Genomic DNA, 23,508 nt, shown 5'->3' on the forward strand with positions numbered 1-23,508 from the left:
ACCCTGTTTCTGCCCATGGCTTCCTTTCTCTCCTCAGGAAGAGTATAAAGTCAGACTGATGAGGTCTGCTTCTATGTGACACATGACCACATAATTCTGGTCATGTGTGCGCCCGTGTTTTGAATGAGAATCTTTTAATAAAATTTTAAATTAGCTTGGCATTCCATTGTTCCAGGCTTTCACCTCTATCATCTCCATCTTTATTATTTTTACCATGTTATTTTCTTTCTCTGTTATTAGCCCAGCATTTCCATGATGTCACCGCTCCTCAAGTTTTGTGTCTTGTTTTTCTCAGTTTCAGTTTTTAATTTTTGGTTTCAGCCCGATAACGAAATGTATAAACAGAATTACAGTGAGGTGGTTAGTTTTTCCTCTGCACCCTGTGTTGGCCAGACATCTGTGGGGATGAAGTGTCCAGTGGGGAGCCCTCTCACATAGAGTTGGGAGAGTTGGTGGCAGGCCAAAGGAGGGTCATTTGCGATACTGACTAAGGGGTCAAGGAAAGGATTGCTGGGGATAGTAAAAGGCCTAACTCGGAGCTGTGTCAAGTGCCTGGGTGGGGGGTTTAGTATGTATTTTCTCCTAATGATTGTATGCTGATATCATTTAGCTTGACGGAGAGAATGCCCAGGGGAACTGTAACCGCTTTCAAATATGTGGGAAGGAAATACTTTGTTGAAAGGACAGAGAGGAGGACTAATCCCAAAGTTGCAACATCTCTTTACTCTAGCATCTCCACTGGCCTCTGCCTCTTACTCATTTCTAGAGTGAGCCCCAAGGTGGTTGAAGGATGGTGGGTTCCTTGCTGCTTGGCCAGTGCCTGTGAGTGGGGACCTCTTCCCTAACTCCCAAATCTTGGTTACCCTGGCATAGACGAGATCACGTGCCTACTATGAGCTACATTGGTAGAGATGAGAAATTGAAGGCAGTGTCTGACTGTGGACCCTGTCCATCCCAAGGTTTTGGCTTTCGGTGATTGTATAACCATGAAGCAAAGCTGAAAATGAAGGATTTTCCGCTCCCCTCTTCTTTCTGTTACTCCTAAGGACTTAATGTACTCTCATCTACCCACCCATTTTTAACACTCATCTGGTGTTGGGTCAGCAGGTTCTGGTGGGTCCCAGCTCTGTTGGTTGGGGATATTGGTCCTAGAGCTTTCCCCTTTTTCTCAGCTCTTCTAACTGGTCACAATTTTCCTAAACTTGAGTCTGTTCCCTCCAGCATGTAGTTTGGCAGGCTATTAGCGCTAAGGATAAGGAATGGTCAGCAGTGGTCAAGACAACATGTCTTGTGAGCCTAAGATAGTGGGTACCGACAAGGCTGTTCTGAAGTATCTTGGTTTCTAGGTCTCTGGCATATGGCAGGTGCTGAGAGAAGGTGACCTCTGGTGGCCACTAGATTTATGTGATGATCTCAACCAGTGATCACGGATAGGTGTGTGTGTGCGCTCACATGTGTGCAGAGGGCTTACATGTGTAGAATAGAGCTCTCAGCATTTTCACAATAAATTTATAAGAATTTAGTTTATTTGACTATATTTTTGCTGGATCTTCCTTATTCTCAAACTTCAAATTATTGAAGGTTCTCAGGATTCAATCAAGATGTTTTCTACATTTATGTTTATTCCCTAGGTGATTTCATATAGATCTATGGCTTAAAATTCATCTTTATGCTGGTCATTCCTGTGTTTATGTTCTTAGTCCACTCACTTCTCATGTCCAGGCTCATATACTCAAACGTTCCCCTTACCAGCCCCATGTGGATGTCTAGGAAGCATCTGAAACCTAAAATGGTCCAAACAGAGACCTTGTTTGCCACCTCACCCCCAAACCTAGGCTGTAGTGTCCACTCTATTACTCCGTTTTCTCGGATCATCAACCACGGGGTCCTTGATTACTCTCTTTTAGATCAAGCTACTAGCAAATCTTGACAACAAAGCCTTGAAAGTATACCTAATACTCTCCAACTACCTTTGATACCACTTTTACCTCTGAAAATATATTGACCTTTTAAAACTGTATATCTAATTATTTCACTTGTTTATGTAAAATTCTCCAGTGGCTTCTCATCTTGGAATAGAGTCTAAAGTGAACGTGTTGTGTACAAGGCCCTGTATCACCTGATTTTTTTTTTTAAGATTTATTTATTTATTTATACAAGCACTGGGTACAGTCAGAAGCGCGGGAGGGTGACCGAATTCACCAGAGCCAGAGCGGGGAACAGAGCAGGCAGAAGGACCGAAGTACTCTGCTGAGGGGAGCAGCGGGCGGCAGGAGAGGTCTGCGCGCCATGTGGGACCCTCGCCTGGCAGCCAGGGATCGAGCCAGCACTGCAGAGGCTGCGGGCAGCTTCGCAATCCAGCGTTCAACTGCTGCACTACCAGGGAGGCCCCTCACCTGACTTCTGATGAAGTCTATGACCTCACCTCCCAAAGCACTCTCCCCTCTTCACTCCTCCTTGGCCACACTCCTGCTTCCTTGCTACTCTTGCGTGATGCCCAGCACCCCCTCTACAAGGTGTTTGCTTTAAATCTTTCCTGTACCAGAGCACACTTATTGGATATATTTACATATTTGCGTTTCTTCACCCAGGCCTCTGCACAAATGTTTCCTTATTAGAGGGTCTTTTTCTGACAACTGTGCTACCTACCACACCCTGTGATTCTGTTCCCTTGCCCTGCTTCCTTTTCTCCAAAGCCCTCACCTGACTCCTCATATATACCATGCCTATGTGTATTCCCTGAACTTTTCCCCACTAGAATGTCAGTTCTGTGAGGATACAGACTCTCATGTTCATGCTGTTCTCTCAGGGCCTGGAACAGTGTTGGACCCATTCAATGAGTACCAGTTTGGTAGATTAGTTGTGCCATGTACGTTTAATTTTTGGATTCTATGCCTTTAATGTCTAGTTAATTATTTCCACCCCCCCCACCAAGATTTTTCTTTTCTAATCTAAATTCTGTCTTTTTTCTGTAACGATGAATTACTTTTTAAATAGCTCATTATTTTGCTAATTAAGGCTGATGGGAAAATTATATAAACATACTGAATGAAAAAATGAAAAGTCTCCAATGAATATATATTCATATGTGCATTACAAAATATATAATCGCAGCAACATATAACCACAGAAAGATATATAACTAATAATACTTATAAAATACAATTTTCCCTATTAAAAATGTGTAAAAAATAGATATTACTGCTCAGACTTGAATTGGTAGTATGATCGTTGGTTTTTGAATGGGAATTAAAATTGTTGGTATTTTATGCTTTATATCTACTTTATACTTTGAAATGTGCAGCAAGTTTATTATGTTAACAATGCTTTGTGGGTAACTGCTGACTTTCATTTCTTTATATCACCTTAGTGAGAAATGACAAATATGCAAAATTGGCATTGGTTGATTGTTTCATAAATTTGAAAACGGAAGCAAGTGGGTTGAAATCACATTCTAAACCTATGAAATAAATCTGTGGCTTCTCCAGTTCTTTTTTGACATCTGCATGCGGCCCTTGGGAAAGAAAGCCTTGGTGAAGAGAACACGCTGCTAATGGCCCTGGTGAGTGAGTCAGAACAACCTTGGCTCACAGCACCGCCTTCATCCGGGGCTGCCGTCTGAGGCCGGCTTCTCAGTTCTGTGAGTTTGTAGCCAATCAGAGGGCTTCTGCTGCCTGTGCCCCATTGCCTGGCCTCCCTTGGGCTGACTGGACATCCTCCACAGTCAGCATGAATGTGAATGCAACCCAGGAGCAGAGGGCTTCCAGCACCTGATACGTCATGCTGCCTTTACCATTATTGGAGGCAGGACAGCAGGAACCGGCTCGGCTCTGCAGCCTGCCGTCCCAGGGGGCCCTTTGAAAGGCTCTGTGATTGCTGGTGGTCGGGGTCAATTGTGCAGATGTCTTTAAAAGTGTCTCACCAGTGACCAGAAAGTTACTTTGTCAAGATGACAGATAGACTGTGAGCAGCTCCTCCACCCGGCCTATTCCCTGTGATGTCAGCTCCATTTAGTTGTCAAGAGCAGGTATTTTTGTAGTTCCCAACAGTGCTTGGACTTTCGTGGGACAACCCATGAAAAACTTTCTGTTCTGTTCTGTGAAAAATCTGTTCAGTGGCTTGTTGTGGACCCACAGGAAGGAGAGGCATTTGAGGAGCGGCTGAGTCCTGTCTGTGGTGGCTGGAGCTATCCACGTGCTAACAGGAGGGTGGACGACCATCCAGGCCTGACCACGTGAGGTGTCTCCTGGCAGGACAGAAACTGGACTTCAGACATTTGGTTTCCATGTTTTGGGTATTTGTTCTTTTTGGCAGAGAATCATCTCAGGACACAATGAAAAGGACCAGTGAGTGGTTAGCTTCTTTGTATGGCCTGGGAGTCTAGCTTCTTATGTTGTGGTAGATCAGGAAAAGAACTGCCAAAATAATATCTCCAGGTGTCCTTTCTTAACACCATATCAGTACCTTTCCTGTTGGAGTCTCTCCGGTTTTACTAATATATTTTACTCTTTAACCCTCACCTCTTCCTCCCTGCAATGCCCTGCCAATTTGGCTGGCAGCCTCTGTGCTGTCCCTGGAGACTGGAAGTCCAGCTGATGCCCTCCAGCCATAGATCCTGCCATTGGAGTTGTACCCCCATCATTCAAAAGAACTCACCAGAAAGGCATAAAAATATTGCTTGAATCTCACCTTCCTCTCCACTTCCCTTTTTGTTTTCTTTTTGGACGGAAGAGAAGTGGATTCATTCTTTGTCATGTGCTGAAGGGTGCTCAGCAGTGTAAAATAACCAAAGGTGTTGGGAGAACTAGTGAGGCCAGGTGTGCATGAGGTTGCCTTGTTTTGCTGGACTTTCGCCCCCTTACCTGTTAACACCTTTTTCCCAAGTCAGGAGTCCTACAGACATTTTTCTATTGCAGGGACTCGATGCCAACTGTTTGATTCCCTTCCAGCTGGGGAGGAGAGAAGGGTAGACTTGAGAATTGGGGCAAAGTAAGGGGAGAGTGCTCACATTTATTCCTCTCCATTCATATACCTGGCTCCAGCGCCTGGCAGAAGGGTCCCAGTCCACCTTCTGGTTTTGCAGCCTGCATCTGGGGGGGTTCGACGGTGGTGGCAGAGCCGCCTCTGTGACAGGGTCGACTGCACTGAGTCACTGGCTGCTTTGTGTTCAGTCCATTCCAGTTATGTTAACGTGTTGCTGCCAGCAGACCCCTTGCTTATACGATGTACAGTATAATAAAAACCAGGCAGTGCTACTTTCTTTGGGCTACTATTTTTATTTGGTGGTTATTTCTTTTGTGTTCTGCCATCTCTAATGTTTTGGTTCTATTTCAAAATATGATTAAACAGAATGAGGAGCTGTTTGACACTGCCCTGTTTTAAATCAGAACTGTACTTGAGCAGCCGGGACATTCTAATGGTCTGTATTTCTTTGTTCTGAGAGTTCCTTGAAGAGGCCAAAAAAAGAGTCAGACCTAAATCCTTAAACAGCATAGGGCCCAAAGCAATCCCTCTGACAAACTAGGTCCTTAAAAAAGAATTGAAATGTTAGGTGATGTTAGTATAAAAAAGGGCCTCCTTATTACTCCCCCGTTGCTTTTGCTAGCACGTGTCATGTTTTCAAGGTACAGTATCAAGAGAACACTGTCATTTAGTGATGTATTAGGGCCATATATCATCAGAACATCGTCTTTGTAGAGGATGTGGGTACTAAAAGACACGATTCAGGCCAGACAGAACAGCAGGGGGTCTTACTTCTTTTCTCCACCCCCCCTGCCTTTTTCTTTAATCTCTCTCTGTTTTGTGTTGCAGAGAAGTGAATTTCTTCATGGGATATGACTTGTTGCAAAATAATCGTGGGGCCCCAGTGGGCTTCATAAAGTCTTTTAAATGGCTGGGCTTCAAGGGCAGCTTTGTTCAGAGTTTGCACTGTTAGCTGGCTGGACGAGGCAGCATTTGCCAGGGTCCAGGGCTCTGGGGTAAAGGCTCACTGAGCCTAGACAGGAGGGAGAAAGAATAACACTCCCAGATGCGGTGCCATAAATTGCATGAGATTCTCGCAAGATGCTTTAACATGAAGTCTTCAAAACTATGTTCTTGCAAGACACTTGAACATTAAATCTCTCAAAGAGTATGGCTGTGGGATGTAGCCTGCCATTCCACACCCCCACCCCCCTGCCCCAGCATCCCTCCAAACCTCCCCTCCCCAGACACGCTCTCAAATGGAGGAAGATAGAACAAGCACTGGGAGGTTCTGGGCAATCTTGCAAATGACCTGGTGTTTGGAGACTGCGATGTGTTTTGGGTTTTTAAGTTGGAGGCTTAATCTGCCTTTTCTAAAAGGCACTATTTTTACTAGTGTGTTCAAAATGAGACCATAAACCACTACAGTTAATAATGGTCTGAGTATGGAGCATGTTTAGCAAAGGCGAACATTTAACTTCTTAGCTATGAAGACGAGATGCCTCATCTTAGCTTCTAAATCAAGCTGTGTAGCACAGTGATGAATCAGCAGCTCTGCCGTCAGAGAATGCTGGGCTTGAATCTTTGTCGCTGTTAACCATGTAAACCTGGGTGAGCCATTTAACCTATCTGTGCTCAGTTTTCATACTCATAAAATAGAGATAAATGAATGTCTTCCTCAGGGGTGTTGTGATAGTTAAAAATCACATAATACACACAATGTGTTCAGCAGTCTAGCAAATAATAGATTTTCTATAAATGTCAGCTGCTGAATCCTTAATAGTTCAGCAATCTGTCCAGAAAACTGTATGCCACTTCTTGGTTTAACTAGAGCTAGATCAACTCTGTGACCTTGGAAGGGATTTGCTAAAGTTGTAGAGACTGGGGTTCAGAAAGATCTGGAAATGTTCATTTAAAAGCTGAAGGCATGTGGTTCAAGGGCCGTTGACATCTCCTACCTCTGGGACTGAGCCCACTCACTTGGGAGTAAGAAGAGGTCTTGCAAAACCATTCTCTTGGCTGGGAAGTTTGGTTCATTCTCCCCTCTCAAGTATACTTTCCTCACCTTGGAAGTTGTTTTGTTAGTCTCTCTTTCTCTCTTTCCATTTTTTTTTCAACTCTCCTTGAGCTGAGAGACATGGCCCAGAGCCCTGGGCTTGTACACTAGGGCTTTGTAGTGGACCAAACTGCTTTATTTATTTTTTTCTGCCAGGTCTTTCTGTGCAAGAGTTACGGGGAAGTCAATTGTACTATCAGTAACAAAGAACAAGCAAGTAAAAGCTTAATTAAAATAATAAATCATTAATCAAATTTAATACTGCCATTGGCAACCACTGAGCTATCTCAGTTCCCGCTAGCCCACCAGCCCCCATAATCATTTTCTAGGAGATTAAGAACAGATTTTGTCCGGAGGACACAGGCTGGAGCAGGTAAAAACTTGTGTTGTCTCCTCTCAAAGGGCTCATGCTGGCTTGCAAAGGATTTTCCCCGATCATATGTTCCAGAGAGGGAATCACTTTTTTTTACATTTCCAATTATTGAAACCACTGTCAAGCACCAGAATCTGCTCCCCTTAGATCTTTTCTTTCAGCTTTTGCTTGACTCTGTGTTCTAGAACTAGAATGTTATTTATTTATACATTTCTACATACATACATACAAGAACTGGGGTGCAGGCCAGAGGTGCAGGGGTGAGAGGATTTACCAGAGACAGAGTGGGGAGCAGAACAGGTGGAATGACTGAAATACACTGCTGAGGGGAGCAACGGGTGAGACAGGAGAGGTCTGCTGTGCATGTGGGTCACCTCCCTGGTGGGGATCGAACTCTTGCTGCAGAGGCTGCAGATAGCTTCACAGTGGTGTGACTTAACCCCTTGTGCCACCAAAGAGGGCCTAGAAGTAGAATGTCTTGAAGTTAGGTCTGGTTGACCAAGTTTTGACCTATCGTCCTGTGGCCCGCTCACAACCTGCCTCAGAACATGGCAGCGACCTCACATATCTGACACGGCAGGCTGTTTCCAGAAAATTCCCAGGCTAGCTCAACTGCATAATCATCTGGTCCTAAAATCTCAACAGTCGTGTAGGAGCTAACCTAATTCAAATATGATACACTCATAAATTTTCATGCTGTGCCAGAGCAACTAACTTCCCTGGTGGGCCCCTTACCCCAGGCCTGGGAACCAGGTTCTGTTCCCAAGTCCACTGCTCCCCAGCTCTTTGAGGCACCCGAGGCACTTTACTTCATTCTGTGCTGTTCCTCTGTCTACAAATCTTAAGGAACTTGTGTGCACTAATGAAATAATGTCTGCAGAGTGCTTTAGAAGAAACATGCAGTGTAAACATGAAGTATTATGAGAAGTTTTATAATATCGCCTAGGAGAAATTGTGACCAGTGTTTGAAAGTGCCATAAAGTTCCCTCTCACTCTTTCAGGGCTGGGCTTGTGTTACAATAGGGCACTTCAAGGAAAAGTTGACCTCTTTGACTTCATGCATGAGGAGATTAGAAAGTCCAAGGGGAATACAAGCCCTAGTGTTGGATCTCCTTCCTCCTTGGGAAACCTGACACAAGACATCCATATTCCTAAAAAGAAATTCCCTTATGAGTAATTTGGAGGCTCTCAAATAGTGAATCACTATGGTGTGCACACTTCAAATAAATTTTCCAAGGAAAAGAATTTGATTAAGCGTCAAAGTGTCCCATTTGTGTTCACGAATCGCAATGATGTTTGAGTCAAGGTATTTTCTTCTGTAATTCTCACTTGGTGCCGGAAGATACACTACCAATGTTTGTGTGATCTACTGATGTTTGATATCTTAATTCCTCCAAGAGTATGTTAGGTTCTAGTGAATAGAGAGGAAGTTTACCAGGTGATTGCTTTTTCGCTCCCACAGAGCTGAGTACGAAGGCACAGGGACCAAATCTCATTTTGTTGTGCTAGACCTCCAGTGCTAAGCCCCTTTTCTTTGCAGAGTTGCTGTGCTGGGCATCTGTCTCCAGACAGTAGTTCAAAATGAAGGAGATAATCAATTTGGGATTAATAGGGTGTTTAATCCATGCAGTCCCCATGGATGTTTGCATTTTGGTAGGGGAAAATCTTGAAGGTAGCAAAACCTATAAGACCCCTTTCCAAATATGACTAGTGAAATGATGGGGTGGGTGTGTGCTCATATGTCCTTGGGAAGCAGTGGTAGCCGGGAAGTTTTCTGATTTAGGAAGGAGAGTCACTATTGCCTTTTCATCCCCTCTAATAACACTACCTGGCCCATGTGTTTCATGGACATATTGAGTGTGGTTCATTTGGGCAGGAAAAATTATTACAGCTTCCCAGCCTTCTTGATTTTTTGAAAAAGGATCTGGCACTTAGAATTTACTGGTTGGGGCCTCCCCGGTGGCGCAGTGGTTGAGCGCTGGGTTGCGAAACTGCCCGCGGCCTCTGCGGCGCCAGTTTGATCCCCAGCTCCTCCCCGGCCACCAGAGGAGGGTCCCACATGGCGCGCAGACCTCTCCTGCCTCCCGCTGCTCCCCTCAGCAGTGTACTTCTGTTCTTCTGCCGGCTCTGCTTCCCACTCTGGCTCTGGGGAATTCTCTCACCCTCCCGCGCTTCTGACTGTACCCAGTGCTTGTATGAATAAATAAATAATAATTAAAAAAAAAAAAAACAAGCCCAGAATTTAAAAAAAAAAAAAAAAAGAATTTACTGGTTGGCCAAATGATAGCTGTTTGCCTCCAAGGCAGGTTTTGCTTTCATGAGACAAGGACTGAAGGAAAATAATGCCATCTTCTAGAGGAAGAGATTCAGGTATCTGCCACCTTGCTGTTCTGACTTTGGAGCATCAGGCGGCAGGGCACCAAGGATTTTCATTTTCATTCCTATCTCAAGAGATTTGTGATGCTGTTTCATAGTCTAAAAATACAGCATCTGCCAGCTGACATTTCTCTGTTCATTCTCATCACATCAGCTGCTGTTTTCCTCTCCAGAATTTTATTTTATTTTTATTTTTAATATAAATGAAAGGTCAGGTAATACTTTCCATATTCCATAATAGGATTGGTCCTGGAATGATCTTTGAAAAAACTTTGGGGAAAAAAAATGAAAAAAGCAAACAGGAAAATCTCACAATGGCAATTTGCTATCTTCTCTGTTAACACTGTCCTCTCCCAGCCGCCATCTATGAGAGATCATTTTCCTCCAAGCCAGACTATGAAAAATGTTCAGGAGGCACTTGGCTGGTCTCATGGTCACAAAACCTAAACCCAGGGAACTCTGTGCTTCCATCTAGTGGCAGACTTCAGACACAGCAAGTTGGCTGCCAGAATCCTGTTTGAACTTGGCTGTGGCTGGAGCTGTGGTTTGGCTCTCATCCTTAGAGAGCTTTGTTGCCAGCCATGTAGATTTTTTTCCTTTTTTACTCCTTATGCCCCCCCTTTTATTTTTGCATGTTGGCACTTCATTTAATGTGTCTCCAGAGGCTACATTTTGGGTTTTGATATATTTGGTCTTTTGAAAAGGAGGCAGTAATGCACACCTATGCTTTTGACAAGACATAAATCACTGGCTGACTGACCTTACAAAATGATAAACATAGGAAGATGGAGGTTGAAGAGGATAACCGTGATGAGGGTTATTTCTCTTACCCACTGGCGGTGTTGGTTGATTAGAGTGTTCTGTCATTTTTCTCCAGTATATTTTAGCCACCATTTCCATTGCTTAGATCCGGGGAGACTCAAACCCACGTTGGACTCTTGGGGGAAAATCTGTTTGAGGATGTCAGTCTTATTTTCAGAGTTGTGATAGGTGCAGATACCTGTCAGTTTCAAGGTGGTACCATTGCCCTTGTTACCAGAAAACTGCTGGTGTTTGAAGAACTTCCCACGGTTGGTGATGACACAGCTTCTTGGAGTAATTCTGGTCTGGTTGGAGAGCTCTTTTCACATGTGTGGAACCACCAGGAAGGCACCAATCTCCCCTTGGGCCTTGGGGCAAGACATTATTTTGTTCTTGTCTGTATCCTGAATGCCTGGGAATTAGCAAAGTGCAGCATTTAAATGCATGCCTTTAGAGGCAGACAGATGTTTATTTATATTCCAAATCTGCTTCTCTTGTGACCTTGGGGCAAGTTGAGTTGGGGTGGTTCCTCTTCTGTAAAATGAGGATGATGTGGAATTTTTTTGGTGAAATAATGCAGTAGGATTTTTAGCACAGAGCCTCATACATACAAAGTATTCAGTAAGTGTTAATCAGTGTTAGAAAGCATTTCTTGAATAAAAAAGCAAACCAAATGAGCCATGACCTTGACTGGGAGCAGAAGACAGTTGGTGCTTTTGGGGATGAGGTGGCCAGTGGAGGACTCCTGAAGGCATGGCTGTCTGTATTCAACTTCTCACCAGAGCCACTGGCTTGAATACCGGTGTTTTTGTCTCTTGGCAAAACAGGGAAAGCTAAGTGAGTGGTCTTAATTAACCTGTGCTTCAATTCTCTTTTTAGCTGTTGGACTCAATTAAGCAATGGAGAGATCAGCATCTCACCAGTCATTTTCTGGGGTTTTTAGTTTTTTCTTCCAAGGCTTGGGATTCTAAGCGTGTATTCTATATCCACTTGGCATTGACACCAGGGAAATGATCAGATATAGCAACTCTCTACTGGGGTGACCCTTGGTAGATTACAGAAAAACTCCGAGTGTTACTCAAAGTGGAAAAACCCCACTGAACCCACAGCTAAGGTTTAGGTTTGTTTTCTGTGGGTGTGTGTATGTGTGTACAAAAAAAATTCCAGATGTGAATCTACCAACCATCTGGTTGGAATAACTTTTGTGCTGGACTGTAATTACAAGCTATTTATTATGAACCTTGGGATCCTGTTATGGATTTTGACTTGCTCCCACTGGGTTTCTAATTTAGCAAAGCGTTCCTATATTTAAGAGAGTACGTGTCTTCCTATTTGTCAGACTCCAAACTACTCCTTCACACTAATTCTTACTGCTCTTAGCACTTTGAACTCTCCTTGTCTAAGGATTCTTCCCTTCAGAGAGATATGTTTGCAGGGCTGGCCTTTCCCTAAGGTTTGCAACCAACTTTGCTAAATGCATAAAGTCAAAGTAACAGAGGCATTGTTTGGGGAGACAGTTTACTTCACAGATGGGGTGGGGAGAGTTGGTTAAAACTGGTTTTCAGGAACAGTACTTTACAAAGTAAAGTCACCATTAATAAAGCTAAACAGCATTTACACCTCATTGTTATTCCCTGCCCACTGCACTCAGTTTTATTGAGAAATAATTGACATTCACCACTGAAAATTTTAAGGCAAATATCATGATGATTTGATATATATATGTGTGAGATATATATATATATATATATATATATATATAGTAGGTTCAGCTAATAGCCTCATCACAGATAGATACAATAAAAAGAAAAGAAAAAAGATTGAAAAAAGATGCTGGACGTTACATCCCTAGGTCTTAGAACTGAAAGTGTGTACTTTTAATCACCTTCCTCCAATTTCCTTGCCCCCATCTCCTGCTCTACTAAACACAACTCTTATCTCTTTTTCCATGAGATTTAAAAAAAATATTTCACAAGTAAGTGAGATCAGATAGTATTCATCTCTGTCTGATTTATTTCACTTAGCATAATGCCTTGGTCCATTCATGTTATTTCAAGTGTTATAATTTCCTTGTTCTTATAATATTCTCTCTTCCTCTCTCTCTCTCTCCCTCTCTCTCTCTCTCTCTCTCTCTCTCTCTATATATATATATATATATCACATATCTTCTGAATCCATTCATACATGGATGGACACTTTCCATGTCTTGGTTATTGTAAATTACACTGCTATAAACATTGGGGATGCAAATATCTTTTGAATTAGTGTTTGTGTCCTTTGGATGTATTCCCAGAAGTGGAATTGCTGGATCATATGGTAGTTCATGTTTTAGTTTTTTGAGAATCCTCCGTACTTTTCTCAATAGTGACTGAACTTGATCATTATTCTTAATTACTTTGATGGTTGTAGGGGTGCACTATTCTTTTTTAAAAAAATATACCACTCTAATTTGAATTGTGACTTTAATTATGCATTGTGCTAGTAACTTAAAAATTAATGAAAATAAAGCTCTGGGCTTTGACTTACGGTGAGTATAATACCATCATCATTATGAAGAAGAAAGGGTAAGAGAAGGAGCTTTGGAGGTTTGGAACTGGGTTACCTGCATTCAGATAGTATGTCTGCCATTTGCTAAGGGACTGTGGATAGCTCCTTAGTGCATTTCAGTCTAACTGGAACAGAACACTCTTCATAGAATATTGGTTCTCAGTCCTGGCTGCACATTGGAATTATCTGGGGAGGAACTTGAAAAAAACATCTAGGCTTGGTTTCTAGATCAGAGCAGAAATTCAGGCATTACACCTATTTTTGTTAAATACTATACAGGGTACACTGAAACTGTAAGACACTATTGACAGAAATTGAAGAAGATACAAGAAATGAAAAGACAGTCAACATTCCTGGGTCAAGAATTAACATTGTTGGGCCTCCCTGGTGGTGCAAGGGGGTTAAGTGTCAGCACTATGAACTATCCGCAGCCACTGCAGCACAAGTTTGATGCCTGGTCAGGGAACCTGGTCAAGTTTGTGCCTGACCCACATGGCACAGCAAACCTCTCCTGTCTCGCCTGCTGTGACCCTCAGTGTATTTCAGTAGATCCGCCTGCTCTGTTCTCCATTCTGTCTCTGGTGAATCCTCTCACACACCCCTTACCCCGCACCTCTGGCTGTGCCCCCAGCTCTTGTATGCATAATTAAATAAATCTTTTTTAAAAAGATTTTGGTTTTTGAGAATTTTTTTGTTTATATTCCAAATCTGCTTTTTAAAATACTAAAAATCTTTTTTAAAAAAGATTTTTAAAAGATTCCAAATCTTTTTTTTTTAAAGATTTATTTATTTATGCATACAAGGGCTGGGGCACAGGCCAGTGATGTGGGGGGGGGGTTCACCAGAGGGTGATGATGTGGGTCTGGTGAGAGGTTTCACCAGAAATAGAGTGGGAAACAGTGGGGAACAGAACAGGCAAACTGACTGAAATACACTGTTGAGGGGAGCAGCGGGTGAGACAGGAGAGGTCTGATGCACCATGTGTGTTACTCCCTCGCCAGGGATCGAACTTGTGCTGCGGAGGCTGTGGATTGCTTCATAGTGTGGTGCTTTACCCCTTGCACCACCAGGGAGGTCCAGTAAATAAATCTTTAAAAAAAAAAAAATGGGCAGAGGAGCTAAATAGGCATTTTACCAAAGAAGACATACAGATGGCCAACACACATGTGAAAATATGTGCATCATCACTTATTATTAGGGAAATGCAAATCACAACCACAATGAGGTATTACCGTATACCACTAATGAATTGCTATTATGAAAAAGTGTTAACAATAAATGTTAGGGAGGACCTGGAGAAAAGGGAACCCTCATTACTGTTGGTTAGAATGCAAAGTTGTGCAGTTACTATGGAAATTTCTGAAGAAAAAAAAGAATAGAAATACTGCATGATCTAGCTATTCCACTTTTAGGCTTTATTCAAAAAATGCAAAATTATTCATTTGAAAAGGTGTGTGCATTCTTATATTTATTGCAGTAATCACAATAGCCAAGATATGGAAACAACCTGAATCCATCAGTGGATGAATAGATAAGGAAGTTGTTTTATATATACCTAGTGGAATACTACTCAGCTATAAAAAAGACAAAAATCGTGTCACTTGTGATAATAATACATAAAAGGTATAATGCTCTGCAAAATAAGTCAGATGATAAAAGAAAAATTCTGCATGATTTCATACAGATATCATAAAGAGACAAAGCAAAACAAAAGCAAACCCTTACTCTGACAGCAGAATGGTATTTACCAGAGAGGAAAGGGGATAGGGAGCAGGTAAATGGTTAAAGGGTCAATTATATGGTAGTGGATGGAAACTAGACTTTTGCTGGTAATCGTGATACGAAATACAACATACAACATTTGAAATACAAAACTGTACCATCTGAAAAAGTAAAAGGAAGAAAGGAAGGGAGAAAAGGAAAGAAGAAGGAAGAACAGAAACTGCCCAGGGGTTCTGATTTGCAAGACTGAAATAGACACAGAACTCTTGGGAAGGTGAGGCCCAACCTTCCCAGGTTCCATATACCTCATCTGGGGAATCCTAATTGGTGACTTGGAGGGAATGGGGTTCTGGGACTCTTGGTGGTTCTGATAATTTGAAGGGAGTGGAGATGACAGTCTGGGGTCATTTTAGAATTAGACCCTGGAAGCATGGGAGTGGGGAGAGCTGCAGAGAGGCAATATGTTTTCTCTTAGGGCTTGAAGTGGGTGTATGGGCTTGGTCTGGACCCTCAGCCCCCGCCCTATCTCAGCCACCACCACACACACATCCCTTCTTGGTATTGGACCAAAAATGGTTAGATCTTTCTTATTCTTATCGAACATTGAAGCATATAGGTACACTGTGGGTCTCCCCAAGACTGTTAGTCCATTTTCAGAATTGAGTTAGGAGGCTTCCAAGTTCATCTTCAGGTGAGAGGGGCCTGATCAGTCCCTCCTTTCCAAAATGTTCTAAAATCAATGAACATGGTAGCACCAATCTTAAGGTAGAGAAAGGATGTACACATTTATGAGTTCAATGTGAAATCTACCTCCGCCATTACAAAGCTGTGCAATCTTGGAAAAGTTACATGCCCTTTCTACGCAGCAGTTTTCTTGTTTGTAAACCAGGATAACTATAATACTTCTTAGCTCAGAGGATTTTAAAAAGAATGAAACAGCAGTAACTAACATTTCATAGGCCCTTGTTAAAAATCATATCTTACTCAAGTTTTGTGACAGCACTTTTGGTTCGTGTGCATAGTCTGTGTACAAATAGACATTTACATCATGTTTGGATCTTCTCTAGAACATTTTGACACCTAACCTTTTAGAATAAATCCAAAGATGCAAATGCTTAGCACACTTTCATTAGCATAAGTGCTAATATAATGCAGCTGCCCACGGCCATAAAACACTGACGACTGTGTCTCTGCTTGGCATGGGGAATATTATTTTTTCTCTTACTGAGCCGATTCAATCCTCAACTTTGTCATTATTTGAGTTGGAACTTTAGATTGCTGCATTTTAATGCACTCTACTATTAAGGATTGTTGGAAGGCCGTGTGCAAATATTTTTGTTCTCACAATGCAGTCCTGGCCCAGGTAGCCCAATGGGCAAAATATGAATTACCCAAATATTATCGTTTCTATAGTGTGTACTAAAAAGAAACTTTAGAACAGAGCAGGGGAAAACCTCTTTTGCCATTTGGTTATCTAGGTTATGTTGACTTGTAATAAAAGAACTTTTCATCCTCTGTCATCTGTCCCTAATCTCGAAATTCCTATGTTCTTGGATGGATATCTCTGTTCCAGAAAGGGCAAAATCGTATTTGCTATTGTAGAGTTTTTGCCTCCCAAGAGGAAGGCAAGGTAAGGAAGAGGGAGGCGAGGAAAACCTCAACCATGTGTGAGAGTACTGGAGGTTCTGTTTGAAGTTTATTTCAAATGTCTCTTGTCTCTTTTTGCCCAGAACAAGGAAGTGACCTGTAAGAGAGAGAAGTGCCCCGTGCTTTCGAGAGACTGTGCCCTGGCCATCAAGCAGAAGGGAGCCTGTTGTGAGCGGTGCAAAGGTGATTTATGTCTTGGCTGCCTTCTCTTTTGGCTTTTGCTTCAGGCATTTTTATTTCTCTTTCTCTTCACTCAGCTCTTGGCTGGGGTGCAAATGGGTAAATGGGACTTGGGAGGGAAGCTGGTGTGTGTGTGTGTGTGTGTGTGTGTGTGTGTGTGTGTATGTGTTGGGAGGGCTGGCCATAGGGGGACTCTCCTAGTGGAGGGGTGAAAGTATGGTAAGCATCTGCCTATTGGTTTATTTTCTAAGCAAGTTGTTAAACTGTCAGGAGAAGATGTAAAGATGATGCTCATGTGCTCTGGTGTTACATGCACACAAGCATGTTTTGTCAAGAAGTTTCAACACTCAGATTTCCAAGACCTATCCTTATCCTGCCCACCTCTACCAGATGAGTCTTTAAGCCCCAATTTTATCATTTTGGTCCCTCTAATTTTTCTTTCCTTCCAAATTAAATTCAAGTTCCTATGCTTGTCTTTGAAGAATCTTTACAGTACCCTTACTCCGGCTTTGTTTCCTATGGTCCTCAGCATACAGTTACCTTTTGAAATATGTGATTTCTTGTCTTGTCTCTTGCCTTAGTCTAGGTCTTTCCTCCCACCATGTCCAGAGGCTGTCTGCACTCACCACCTCCTGCCCCCATCTGCCACATTCCCCTCTGGGTTTCTGTGTCAAACAGAAGCCTGCACTGATACTTCAGCAATGTGCTCTTCCTCTGCATTATCTCATCTGCGTTCAGTAGATCATCAGCTCCCGAGGATGGAGCAGGTCACGCTCCTTGCCTAGTGCACTCACGAATGGTGTTAACAGAGTAGGGGTTCCTAGTCCGCAAAACTAGCACAGTGACTCAGGATGGGGCTGTGTAGCTACCACTGCCACATCTGAATCCAGTAGTTTTAGTTGTAATGTTCCCTAGAGTTCATGTCCACTGAGAGCCTCAGAATCTGACCTTGTTTGGAAATAGGATGGTTTGATAGATAATTAGCACACATAAGGTTGTACTGGATAAGGGTGGTCCCAAATGCAATATCACTAGTGTCTTCATACAAAAGGAGAAATAGACAGGGACACCTAGGGAAGACAGCCTTGTAACAAGAGAGGCAGATATAAACACCTGGGTTCAGGTCCCTGCTCTTCTAAGTCAGTTGTTCTGGGGATGTTGCTAGTCATCTCTTTTTAAAAAAACTTCCTGAAAATTTAATATGCAGCCTGGATGGAGAACCATAGAACTATATCTTGATGTAGGACCAGGTAACTTCTATTGCCATAGAATTATATATATTTTTTTGAGACCTAAATTTGTCCTCAGAAATTGCTCTACAGAAACCAGGTTGACTCATGACAACTGCTGAGCCTCAACAAAGATCCTGTGAACTTTTCAAAACACACTATTATTTAAAATCCACACTTCAGTTACTAATGCCAAGTGAATAATACTGATACTACTAAGATAAGTTATAACAATTGTTAAAAGCTAAAAACAAACAAGAGAGGTAGAGATCAGAGTTACACCACCACAAGCCAAGGGACAGTTGGGGTTTCCAGGAGCTAGGATAAGGCAAGGGGAGATTCTTTCCTGAGTCTTCCGATGGAGCATGACCCTGCTGATACCTCGATTTTCACTTCTGGAGCACAAATCTCTAAAAGAATTAACTTCTGTTGTCTTTAGTCACCAAGCTGTGGTTATTTGTTAGGTCACCCCCAGGAAGCTGATATCCCAGCATTCTCACTTGAGCAGAAGTAGACACAGATTCTCTTTCTACCCCAGTTCCTCATCTGTGAAGTAAGGATAGTAATTGTGTTAGAGGGAAAGACATAAAGTGCTTAGCATCCTGCCTGGAATGTAAACACTTCTAAATTAATGTAAGTATAGGATAGCATACACTCTTTAAGTACTTGATGGACTTGACCATATAAACATACTCTCTGCAGCCTCTCAGAGCAAGTGCAAATGGACTGGGATGATGTTTTTCCAGAACCTTCCATATCAACCATTTGGGAGTTGGGAGTCAGGTGTTTGACTTCTGAGAGTGAGCAATACTAGGCCTGAAATAGTAATTTCATAGGAATCTCTGAAGCAGGTGGTCAGTTAAAGCAGTTACAAGTAAATACACATTACTGTGTCTTGTACTATATTTCACAGTGTCTAAGTCACTCTTGTTCCATCTTAAAGAAGCTCCTCTATTTCATTCTTTACTTTCTAAACTGCTATTTTGCCTTTTTCATCTTTGGTGATTAGCAAGACTGCCTCCCAGGAAAAGGTCTGTTGGGAATTATAGGATGGAAGCTGGTTGTGTCAAGAGAAATGCACCCAAAGTTTTGGCTTTGCAACCTCATCTTTGGCAGTACAGAGGGAATTTTTGTGGCCATTGGGTGTGTAACCTTTCCTTCTTGTCCTGCTCTTCCTTTTATCAATATTATTTTGTCAGATTACCATAATCTCCCAAGGGAAAGAGATACCCAAGATGAATATAATTCCTGAGTATTCTTTTTGAGTTTCAGTAAATAAACCTCATCAATTTAGCTGGATGTGAGAATAGACTAGTGAATTCAGTGATCTGAGTTCTTTCTGATAGTAATGTTAAGGCATTTTGGGGAGGTCAAATTTCTCAATCTGCCCTGAGGTGAACCTTCATGAGAGAGACCCCTGAATAGATATAGTGACTTCTCAGGTTTGGAGGGCAGATGTCACAGAGGCCTCCTTCATTTTCTCTCTTTTTACTCCATAATCCAGATCTTAGCTTTTGGACTTTGAGGGACACAGCTCTCATTCTTAGAATCTGGTTTATTATGTTTTTTTCTGGTTAAAATAGTAACTTGTGCTCATAGATGAAACATTCAAAAATAGTCAAAAGTGTGGGAAAGCAGAAAATAAATACTCATAATTCCACCATCCGGAAGTAACTATTGTTAATATTTGGTCTATTCTTTATTTTTTTCCCTTGTAAAAGTGTTTATTGGTTGATATCTTACTATTCATTTTGCATTTTTTTTTAAATTTTCACTTAGCATCAGGGTATAATACCTTCTTGATTTATTTGGAAATATTGACCTTAATGGGTACTTAAGATTCTGTTGTAGAAATGGTCATTTTTCCACTTCTGGCCATTTGGATTATATCCTGGATTAATTTTTTATTCTTTTAATTGTGGTAACATTAGGATTCTTTCCATCAGTTATTGCTACCGTAGAGTACCTGTCACCATGAAATCACCCATAGTCCATGTGCTTCCTTCCCTCTTATCCTGGATTTTAGCATAGTGTAAGGATAAAAACATGAAGTTGAAACCAAAGAGCATATTGTAGTAAAGGAATAGTGACTGAAAAGAGAGCCACAGGAGGAGTATTACCTGGGTAGATTGCTTAGCGTCAACCCAAAGATCATTCTGGATTTGCCCTTCCAAGAAATCTGGCTAAACCTTTCCTCAATCCTTTGTATCCTGTGCTTCACACAGGGGAAAACAACAACAACAAATACTTAGTGTGTAGTAGAAATTCTAAGCCAGCAGCAGCAGCTGTGTCTCTCCTAAATTTTCTTCCAATAGCTTCCTCCACGCTAACCCTGGGGGTTTGACTTTCCTTACTCAAAGAGTGATTCAGTGAGGAATCATATTAAAGAGAAGTTTGTTGATAATACTTCAATTTAGAGCAGAATAATATCTAGGCAAGATTGGCACAGGGTCAAAAAATTAAAATCTGATTAGGGAATAATATGCAATGAATTTTCCTATGCAGAGATATAGCGACTCTTGTTTTTTTGGATCAGTTAGTGCATGGTAACAGGAGAGCTAATGGACTTAATACTCTGTATATTGAAAGGCATTTACATTCAAGGTACTGCTTTATGCTGTTTTTAATGTTGCTTACCAGGCAGGTCAGGCTGCAATGTGGTCGGGCCCACTTGTAGAGGTGAGCAAGGTGTGCGTCAGTCCTGATGGGATGGGTAGAGGGTGTGGTCTGCCATGCTTCCCAGCAGAGACAATCCTTTTGGAAGATCAGCAAGCCTATGGGAAGGTGAAATATAGTACAAGTATCTCTTGCTTTTTGAAAGTTAATGTTATCTATACCACTTGTCTTTTACCATTAATCTCTCCTTTCACTTACCAGAAGATATCCAAAAAGGATTTTTGCTTTTTTGTGTGTGTGTGTGTTTTAAAGATTTATTTATTTATGCATATAAGAAATGGAGTACAGGTCAGAGGTGCAAGGGGTGAGAGGATTCACCAGAGACAGAGTGGGGAACAGAACAGGCAGACTGATTGAAATACACTGCTGAGGGGAGCAGTGGGTGAGACAGGAGAGGTCTGCTGTGCCATGTGGTTAGCTCCTGACCGGCTGGGGAATTGAACTTGTGCTGCAGAGGCTGCAGCATGGTGAGCTGTGTTTAACCCCTTGTGCCCTCAGGGAGGCCCGAGGAGTTTTGCTTTTATGACAAAGGTGAAGGGTGAAAATAGTATGTATGATGCACACATATGTACTTAGATATATAGAGATAAAATTTTGTGTATGTGGTTTTACTATTACATCAATGGAATTAAGCTTCACATTCTTCCACAGTTTGCTTTCCTTTTAATTTAATAATTAACATGTTTTTCAGTTTTTCCCATGCCAGTTCATGCCATTTATCTGTTGTATGTATTCCACAGCATAGATGTACAATAATTCATTTAATATCTTATTGATAGATGTTTAGATTTTCATTTCTTTGCAAAGCTGCAAGGCACCGTCTAGCCATGGCTATTGCTCTTGTGCATATATGTTTCTCAAGGGCAGGAACCTGAAAATCAGAGTGCTGTGGGGAGTGTGTGCTCATGCTGGCTTGTAATGAGCATCATGGTCATCTCCAAAGACGGCAAAGCTCATCTCCTTTCTTGTCCCTTTGGGAATTTTTAAGCCCTTTCTTCCTAAAAGGTACTTAGGGAAGGAAAGATGGTATTATACCTGGAGACACTTGGGCATCTCAGCTGCCTTCACTTTAACAGCTTTTTATCTGTCCATTTTGCTGATTCTTCTTTTTAGCCTGCCATGTGCACTGGCCTCACACAGTCCTTTGCTCTTCAGGATAACAGAGATATTTTCCTTTCCCTTTGCAGTGAAAAGTGGTATCAAGTTTCCTTTAAAGAACTTAATCAGTCCATCAATTGCTTTTCTGTTTTTCAGTTACAGAAAATGTGATAGTTGTCAACACATTAAGACTTGAATGATACAGTTTTCACAGAATTTGGCCCAATGTCGACAAACTATAGTTACAGAAACTACTAAATCTAGAATATAGGTTGGATGAAGAAAACGGGGATGTTTTATTTGCCTCTTATTTCTAAAAATTATTTTTCCATGAGAAATACCATTGTTACCACTTTTGTCATCCTAATCATCAGAGATATTCTGCATTTGAAGCACTTGAAGGGGCACTGGGGTTATTATTTTTTGTATGAGGAAATTTTGTTGAGAAGGAGGCTTACTATCACGTCATTCTTTCTCAGTGTCTTAAGAAATTTGGGCAATTTATGTAATTAGTGTTCCTAGCTTATTCATAATAATGTGAAGCCTAATTTCATTCCTTTAATTAATTTCAAAAATTAATATTTATTGTGTCTTGGTCTTTATGACTATGTCCATTCCACATAGGTGTCTAGTGGGAAATTCTCATTCCTTGTTTGGTCTGCTGATCATGGACACCTCCTCAGTGAGGACATTGTTCTAATGGGAAAACATGGTTTTCCATATGTCAGTCACTGTCCAATTTGGTGAAACCGGGCTTCCTGTGTCCACCAGTACCTCTGATCCCGAGGCTTGTGAGAGCTTTGGGCATTTGCCTTTCCATTTAGTGTTCTTGATACCTGTGGTTTTGAGTTGGGAATTGTGTGATTTAAGACCTTTATCTTGACCTTTTACCTCCATAGATGTAACTAAGGAGCTTGTTTTCCCATCATGCTGGATACTAGGTTTGTTGTTTTAGGCTTACTATGACTTAGTATTTACAACAGTGAGGTAATTTCTATCTTTCTCTTTTACATATGAGGAAACTGAGGCCTCAGAAAAAATTAAATAATTTATCTGTGAAGGTTTAGTTATCCAAAGATGAACCAGAGGGTGTCCATGCCCTCGAGGAATTTGCTCTGCTGGGGAGACAGAGAAATACCACCCAGTGGGGACGTTCTCTAGGGAGGGGATGCTGGGGTACAGAGGAAAAGGGAAGAGGATTGAGGAATGTTCCAGGAAGGCTTTCTGGAAGAGGCAGCTTATTTTCATGAACAAGCCAGTTAACCCATTCAAAGAGAGCTGTTGAAGGGAGGTTCCCCAGTGAAGGTCACAGTATACACAGTCTTGCACTAGTTCTCAGACATTGCCTTCTACTTATAATCTCCTAGGGGGCTTGTTCCCACATCAGTTCTTGACATTGCTTCAGGTCTATTGAATTGGAAAGAATCTAAAACAGGTTTTTTTTTTATTTGTTGATTGTTTCGGGGATGGGAGGGAGAATAGAGGGGTCAGACAAAACTGTAACCATCCCTTTATGACTTTCACTTATTTTTCTCTGTAAAAGATGTTGATCTTGAAAAGGAAGAAATTGGTAGGCTACGTGTGTTTGAGGAAATAAATCTGAAAACTTCCCAAAGGATTCTTAGAAAGGTTCTGTACTCATACGGGTATGAGTATGCATGCTTTGTGTCCCTGTTTGCTTCAATCAGATTGCTCATATGTTTCATTCATTCATTCATTCATTCATTCATATATTCATTTATTCATTCCTTCAATGAGTATTCACTGATCTACATGCCAGGCATTTTTGGGATGGCACTGCTTACCAAATTTAATGAAATTTAATGAAGTCACATGCTCAT

At 41.7% G+C, this 23,508-nt stretch overlaps 1 protein-coding gene across 3 annotated transcripts in view; it reads left to right on the forward strand.

Moving 5' to 3' along the window:
• BMPER (BMP binding endothelial regulator) overlaps window positions 1–23,508 on the forward strand; it is a 239,641-nt gene that overhangs the window by 16,595 nt on the left and 199,538 nt on the right. For all 3 annotated transcript variants that reach the window (XM_037510112.2, XM_037510106.2, XM_054692465.1), the window contains exon 3: window positions 16,568–16,667. In XM_037510112.2, coding sequence (XP_037366009.1) covers window positions 16,568–16,667 — 100 coding nt within the window. The remainder of the gene's footprint in view (window positions 1–16,567; window positions 16,668–23,508) is intronic.

This window comes from Talpa occidentalis, unplaced genomic scaffold, assembly GCF_014898055.3.
Source record: "Talpa occidentalis isolate TD23 unplaced genomic scaffold, MPIMG_talOcc4v2.1, whole genome shotgun sequence".
NCBI lineage: Eukaryota > Metazoa > Chordata > Mammalia > Eulipotyphla > Talpidae > Talpa > Talpa occidentalis.